At 40.3% G+C, this 7,964-nt stretch overlaps 1 protein-coding gene across 1 annotated transcript; it reads right to left on the bottom strand.

Moving 5' to 3' along the window:
- Positions 1-6,632: 6,632 nt before the first annotated feature.
- On the bottom strand, positions 6,633-7,685 carry LOC139849691 (uncharacterized). The gene has a single exon (XM_071839322.1). It carries the CDS (start codon positions 7,683-7,685, stop codon positions 6,633-6,635), a length of 1,053 nt encoding a protein of 350 aa, XP_071695423.1.
- Between the last annotated feature and the right edge of the window lie 279 nt (positions 7,686-7,964).

The raw sequence follows: 7,964 nt of genomic DNA, 5'->3' as shown, positions 1-7,964 counted from the left end.
CTTTTGCGCTTTAACTTCGCAACTTCAATCACTTCAGGATCACTTTCAGAATTTTTAGAATTATCAGAGAAAACTTTAGCACTTCGTGCTTTCTTTAAAATTAACACTGGTGAACCAAAAGCCCTTTGGTCTTGAATTTCATCCCGTATATCCTCATCATGTTGTATTGTTAACCCTTGCGCACATGGTGATGTTTCGTTGAGTGGCCATTTGAAATTATTTGGAATGCGGAGGTCAAAACCTCTTTCCTTTAACAATTGCTTTGCCTCCAAAGGCGTAAGCACTTTTTTCGCAGTCTTTTTGACATTCCCTTTTCTGCGGTTTCAGCGCCATTATGCACATTACCTTCATTATCCGAAACTCTATCCTTTTTTGACTGCGCACTTGTAGAGGCTGATTTTAACCTCATTTCTTTCGTCTTTTGTTCTTCACGCGTTTGTGCGATATTTCGCCTTGCCGCGTTCACTTTTTCAGTCAAGACATTCGATTGTGCGTCTTCAATTGTTTTAGCATTTGCAGATGCTTTTTCAAGCAATTCTTTAGTTTGCAGGCTAACTTCAGGACTTGACTGAAAGTCAAAATTCATAGCATTTTTTGGATCCGACGCACCTATAGTGCTTGTATTCTTCTTTTTATTACACGTAGTCATGTTAACTCAAGAATAACTTGCAGTTTTCACAGCTTTTATTAGAGAAATTATGTTTTCTTGCAATATAATAAAGAAAATAACACTATTAGAATTAGAAAATGAGTTGAATAGCTTGATTATAACGAACGCAGATTTCTCATTCCAATTCTATTCGTGTCCCACGGATGGCGCCAATTGATCAATGCTAGATTATCCAATTAAGGCTAATCAAGGATTGAGTGCAATGAGGGGGTACAACGGATGTCGATTATGGTTTTGGGACCTTATTGTCATATTTCATTTAGTGCTAAACGATCAACAACCATGTCCCGGTCTTCATAAATTACCTTAACCAACAAAGATCAAGTCTCGGGCAAAGTCACGAGAGAGATCAATATGGCTAGAGCAATTCTTCCAGAATCAACAACCTAAAATGAGAGGCCACGCTCCCTATTTATAGGTTCAGAACTTACACGGAAGTAAGATGTGCGGGCACTTAGGCATTCCGCACAAGTACTGTGAGAATCCTACGCACTCTTTAGTATTCTGCATAATTCTACCGCATTCATTAAGGTTTACCGCGGTTTATATGCGTTGTCCCTTTGCCTTTGAGTAGCTTTTCGCACTAAAAATATACATATAGATATGTATGTATATGATCACCCCGCGCCCCACAATGGGCGCGTGATGAATGTTCTTATTTGTTTATTTATTTTTATGTTTTCTTATTGCTTAACATATCTAGCTAAAAATAATACCTGTAATTTGAAGGCTCATTTTTTTAAAAAGAAAAGAAAAAAAAAGGCCTAGTTAGGAAATAAATTGAACCCAATAAAAATATAGGGTTTTTTCCATATAAACCTATTCAAACAAGGAGTCAATATTCGAAACTTATAATATATGTACATATGCACGATATCAATTTAAGTTTCATTATTTCCGAAAGATTCAATTCAATTCGTAGGGTTTTAAATCGTTTTCTTCAGAATTATTCAAAATACTCCAGTACTAAATATCTATCTATCTATAGATTCTATTATATTCCTAAAATGATGACATCATAAATAAGTTTTTTCCTTTACAAAAGAAAATCAAAAAATAAAAAGAAAAATTTTAGGCCATGTTGATGATGTCATAAATAATATTATTTAAAAGCTAATTACCTTTTCATTTTCAAAATGATGATGTCATAATTATATATTAATTTAATTAAAAAATAATACGAAATCTTTTATAAAAGGAAATACTAATCTCTCCTAATTTGTAACTTTAATTTTTAAAAAAATTTAAAAGACATTTATTATTACTAATGTTTATTATTATTATTAAAATATAAATACTCAACTTTGAGCGAACTTTATTATTATTATTTACCTTTAATATAATAATTATAATTATAACTAGTATATTATTGATATTCAAATATGGATTCTTTTTACGAAATTAATTACGTTATATATGTATGCGAAAATAAATGTCTCTATATATTTGTGAAAACAACGACAAGTTTCTTAGTCAAACGGGTCATTAAAATAAATGACTTTAACATTTACATTCATTTAATACCTAAAATATATTATTAAATTGTTTCATTTAAATAAACCCGTGAGTTCACGGGTCATTTCACTAGTATAATTAAAGTTATATTCGATTGATTCCATCATTCCATGGATTGGTCTGAGTTGCTTCCTGAAATACTTGATATCATGCCAAAGAAGCATAAGATATTGTATCATGAAGATTACATGTCTTTCGCCGGAGTATGTAAATCCCGGCGTTCAGCCGCCATCCAAGCTGTTAACAAGGACCACTACCCCAATGGACTCCCTTCACATTTTCCTTGTCTATTGTTTGCAGAAGAAAAACAGGAATATTTTCGCATAGAATATTCCCCCTACAGAAAGTCAGGGCACCGGCTTCCATCGTATCACTCACTAATTCGTGAGGGAAAAAAAGAGGAGGATGATGTTCGTGAATTGTTTTGTCTTTCAAACAAGAGCATGCGTAAGTTACAGCTACCTGAAGCAAGTGGTAAGCAATGAATGTCTTCGTGCGGGTGGCTCTTAACTATTGGAGACGATTTCGTTTCAAAACTCACACATCTTTTCTCACATAAAATCATTAATCTTCCAAATTTCTATCCCTCTCAAGAATTTAGAAAAGGGCATATACGTCTCAGGAAATTCGTTCTTGTTGACTCATTATCATTGGTGGTGGTGTTATCGGGAGAGTTCGGGAAGCTAGGGTTCTATCGGTTGGGAGATGAACAGTGGATGGATATCGTTGATAGACATGTTTGGATGTTTTTAGAAATTACCTATCATAAAGGCCGTATTTATAGTTTCGGTCGTGACAACAAGATCAAAGCTTGTGATTGTTGGTGATTTTAGCATGATCTAACGTCATTTTTGTTGATTGGATTGCTAAGTTGAAAGTGCTCGAACCATTGATACGTTACATGAATTCGGAGAGTGTGGAGTACACGTTCGTAAAACGTAAGGTGGTTTGAATTATTATTTTGGACTTGGAAATGACGTTTGGAACTTAAGTAATGCGAAACGCGACTTGAAAAGACTATACGCGCGAAAAACCAAAAGCACGAAAATTGGGCTGCTGGACAGTGTTAAGCCGCGGCGCGGCTTTGCCACCCGCGGCGCGGCTTAAGGCACAAATTTCAGGTCGAGGTTTTTGGCGTATTTTCAAATGTGATTCTTTGTTAGCCCGCGGCGCGGCTCTCAAGCCCGCAGCGCGGCTTAACACTGGTTCGCTGAAAATGTGCTTTCTCTACCCAAAAGGCACATTTGAACCCCAAACGTTATGGAATTATTTCAGGACATTTATGAACGGTTTTTTCATGTATTTGGACTTGTTTAAGCACAAATACATGGTTGTGACATTCAAAGCATTATGTAGGTTCATATGAAAAAGTGTGACTCTTCAAAGACACATTTTGACTCATTATAAATATATGGATTCATTTCCATATGAAAGGTTAGACACTTTTTACAATGTTCCAGATCTTGAACATGTCTAACACACTTTCAACACAAAACTAACAGATTATGCAATCTACAATTGCAAGGAAAAATTATCTTTTGGTCAAGACGATTGTTCATACTAGTCTTATCCTAATAGTGATTTCGTGTAACCTGTGATCAAGTGGGTCGAAATACTATATTAAGAAAGTGTTTACTCGATTCTAGTATCAATCCGGTTGTTGATTGTTTACCCACTAACCCGTATTTCTCCAACAATTTAATAGAGTATTTTTCAAGAATCAAGACCGGGGAATCTGTGAAGTTTTGAAAGAAAAGATATGATTTTCACGGTTGTTTGGTTGACTTTGGGATTCTGTGAATCATGGCTTGTGAATTACTATCACCATGTAATGGATACTGAATGGGAAGTGTTTATTGTTAAAATTAATTATGGAAATCGTTGGTAATATGTTATTGCGCATGACTTTCTGGAATTCATTTTGTTGAAGTCAGTGGCGTGACACAAACATATGGAATTCGTTATATGAATTGATGATTTTATTTAGAAATACCACAACAAAGTGGTTGAATAAAAGTCAGAAGGTTTTATGCCTTGATATTGAATTCTTGATGATGTCCATAATGAATTTTAATTGGAAGGTTTTAATTGGATAAACTTCCTCGTGCGTGGTTATTTTGAAAGTAACCGGGAATAATGACTGTGTGTAAATGATCAATCAAGAATCATGGAGGAAAAGTGTATGCCCTCTCATAATATCTTCAAGTATGGTACACGATTTCCTCCCAAACAAAATTCACAATCTGTTTACCCGTTATGCTCTTTAAAGGTTTGGCTTCAACCCACTTGGTGAAAAAGTCAATTGCAACGACCAAGTGCTTTCCGTCCGGGAAGGGGCCTACCAAATGAATTGCCCATTTGTAAAAGGGCCAAGCAGATGTCACGGGGATTAGCTCATGCGCCGGTATGTGAATTTGCGAGGAGTGACGTTGGCATGAAGCACAAGCTTTGATGATCTCTTTCGTGTCACGGTACATGGACGGCCAAAAATACCCTAGCCGCATTATCTTCCCCACAACGGTCCTAAATCCTGCATGCATGCCACAAGTCCCTTCATGCACCTCCCTTACGATTGTTTCCGCCTTGCTTGGGCCGACACACCTTAAAATCGGTGCCGTGAAGGATTTCTTGAACAGAACTCCATCCCTTAACATGTACATAGGTGCTTCCATACGAATCTTACGTGCCGTTGCCCCGTCGACTAGCAACGTCCTGTTCTTGAGGTACGTAACGATGGGACTCATCCACGTCTCGACCTCTTCTACAGTGGCTGCCTCCTGTGATTATTTTGCAAGAAAATCAGGACGTGTGTACGTTGTGTTATAAACAGATTATGCGTATAGCGTGTTTGTTATCGAAGCGAGTCGATACCTATACCATGTCAGTGAATTTTTGACTAAGGACCTCCACCCAAACGTCCTTGGCAAAGTGGCTAAACACGCTTGATGCGAGTTTGCTGAGTGCGTCGGCCTTTTTGTTCAAGGATCGCGGCACTTGCGTTATTGAGAAACGCTCGAATTTGTTGGCCATTTCTTCTGCAAATGCCAAATAATTTTGCATAGCCGGATCCCTAGCTTCAAACGTCCCATTCATCAGATTCGCCGATTCGCCACGAGTTGGGAATCAACCGACACCTTTAGGTATTTTATTCCCATCTTTTCAGCCATTCTCAAACCAGACAGCAATGCCTCATATTCCGCTTCATTATTGGAGGCGGGGAACTCGAAACGCAACGCGTAGGTATGTTCCTCTCCGTCAGGGCCAATTAAAATTAGACCTGCACCCGCTCCGTCAGAACTCGATGCTCCGTCCGTGAATAGTTCCCACGTGACGATATTCGGTACTTATTCGACGACCGGCGCTGGTGGCGTGGCGCATATGAATTCAATCATAAAATCTGCCATGATCTGGCCTTTGACAGCGGTACGGGGGGCGTAATGGATTTCATGTTCACCCAGTTTGATTGCCCACTTGGCTAGCCTACCAGAAGCCTCCAGTTTGCTCAATACCTGCATGAAAAACTTGTTAGAATAACTTTCCTCCAAGGTGCTTCGGTCTCAATCGCTGTACCGTACCTGTTTAATAGGCGAATCAGTTAGCACCAGCATTGGGTTCGCTTGAAAGTACCGTCGCAACCGTCTTGCGGTATGGACCAACGCGAAAATGAGCTTCTCGACCGGTTTGTAGTTGACTTCACCATGTTGTAGCATTTTGCTCACAAAATAAACTGGCATCTGTGTGCCGCCACGCTCCGCGACTAGCACCGAGCTAACAGCCTCAGTTCCTGCCACCAAGTAAATTGTCAAAGTTTCGCCTGAGAACTTAACATGTTACCATCATAATATTTATAAATTCGTAAAAAATTATTGCGGAACGGCTACTTTACCCGGTACTGGTGCCGTCAACATCGGCAACGTCCTTATCAAAGCCTTCATTTCCTGGAAAGCCTGATCCGCTTCAGGAGTCCAGTCGAAGTTCCGTCCCACGTTTTCTTTCAACACTTTGAAAAATGGAAGTGACCGTTCTGCCGCCTTTGACAGGAATCTGGACAACGCTGCCAACTTTCCATTCAGACTTTGTACCTCCTTTCTCGTTTGCGGTGCTGCCATTTCATCAATTGCTTGAATTTTCTTAGGGTTTGCCCGTATACCACGCGTTGTAACGACGTGCCCCAAGAACTTTCCCTCCTCGAATCCAAAACTATACTTCTTCGGATTCAACTTCATGTTGATTTTTGGTAGAGAGTCGAACGTTTCCTAAATGTCCTTCAAAAGGTCCATTTCGGCGTGACTTTTGATTACTATGTCGTCGACGTATGCTTCCACGTTTCGACCCGTTGGTACGTTGCGCCGGCGTTTTTCAAACTAAAGGGCATCTTTTTGTAACAAAAAATCCCTTGATCTGTGTGGAACGCGGTTTTGCCCTCGTCGCGTTTCGTCATTTGGATCTAGTGATAGCCCTTGTAAACATCAAGGAAACATTTGAAACGAAAGCCCGCCAACGACTCTACCTTCCAGTCTATCTCTGGTAGCGGATAGTTGTCTTTGGGACATGCCTTATTGATGTGTTTGAAGTCGACACACATCCACCACGAGCCGTTCGCTTTTTTGACCAGTACTGGATTGGCAACCCATGTTTGGTACTTAACCTCTTGCAATATGTCTGCTTGTACCAACTTTTCAACTTCATTCCTTAGGAAGGCGCTACGCTCCGGAGCCATGCCCCGTTTCTTTTGCCTTACTGGAGTCATACTTGGGTTGGCATTTAAACGATGTTCTGCAATGGTACGAGGTACTCCCGTCATGTCTGACTCTTGCCATGCAAACACGTCAGCGTTGTTCGCCAAGAGTTCACATAACGCACTTTTTGTTGCGTCGGATAGTGTGTGTTCAATCTGTATTGCCTTCTCAGGAAAGGAATGATTGATGATAACGCTTCCCCCTTGCTCAATCGGTGCCGTCTGATGTAACGGCTGTTCGACCTGGCCCACAATCGGGACCCGATCAGAAAAAACAGTTGCAACGCCTAACAGAGTTGGGAATTTCATCAAGTCATGCACAGTTGATACTATCGCGCCGAATTCGCACAATGCTTCCCGTCCCATGATAATGTTGTACTTCGACTGGCTTCTGACAACCACAAAGTTTAAAGCTACCGTTCGCCGTTTTCTATTTTCTTCTAACGTAACGTCAATGCTTACTCGACCCAGAGGCCAAGTCGTTTTGCCTGTGAATCCCGCGACGGGACGGAGTGGGGGTTTTAGTTTGTCCTGCACATCTAGTGGTAGCTGTAAGAAGTAATGTTCGTATAAGACGTCAACGGCACTTCCCATATCTACATAAATTCTCGAGACCTTGCATCGTCCTACCGTAGCAGTTATCGTTACGGGTAGGTCGGTAGGACAGACTCTCCAGAAAGCAGGAAACGTGATAGGGGCACATTCCCATTCCTCCAAAACTTCCACCTTACGAACGTGACCCACGTGCCACATTTGTACCATGTGGATGTGCTTTTATGGAGCATTTTCTTTTCCCCCTTGCCAGGCAAATTTCTTCGTCCCGTGGACTTTGACACGCGACGGATTTAGATGGTCAAGTTCCCCCAATTTCAGCCGTTCAACTATCACCTTCTTTAGTTCCCTGCAGTCGTCCACGTCGTGACCTTTATCTTCGTGAAAAATATACCATTTACTTTCATCTACAGCGAAACGGGGCTGCATCGGCTTTTGTGGCGGGAAATCTTTACTTATCTCTTCCGTTGCCAAAATTTCATTAGGCGT

The sequence above is a fragment of the Rutidosis leptorrhynchoides genome, chromosome 5 (assembly GCF_046630445.1).
Source record: "Rutidosis leptorrhynchoides isolate AG116_Rl617_1_P2 chromosome 5, CSIRO_AGI_Rlap_v1, whole genome shotgun sequence".
In the NCBI taxonomy this organism is placed as follows: Eukaryota; Viridiplantae; Streptophyta; class Magnoliopsida; order Asterales; family Asteraceae; genus Rutidosis; species Rutidosis leptorrhynchoides.
Note: the sequence above shows the minus strand (reverse complement) of the source record. Positions and strands in the feature narration are given on the sequence as shown.

Excerpts from the sequence above, each read along its gene's own strand:
- LOC139849691 (XM_071839322.1), bottom strand. The coding sequence starts at position 7,685 with ATGGTACAAATGTGGCACGTGGGTCACGTTCGTAAGGTGGAAGTTTTG.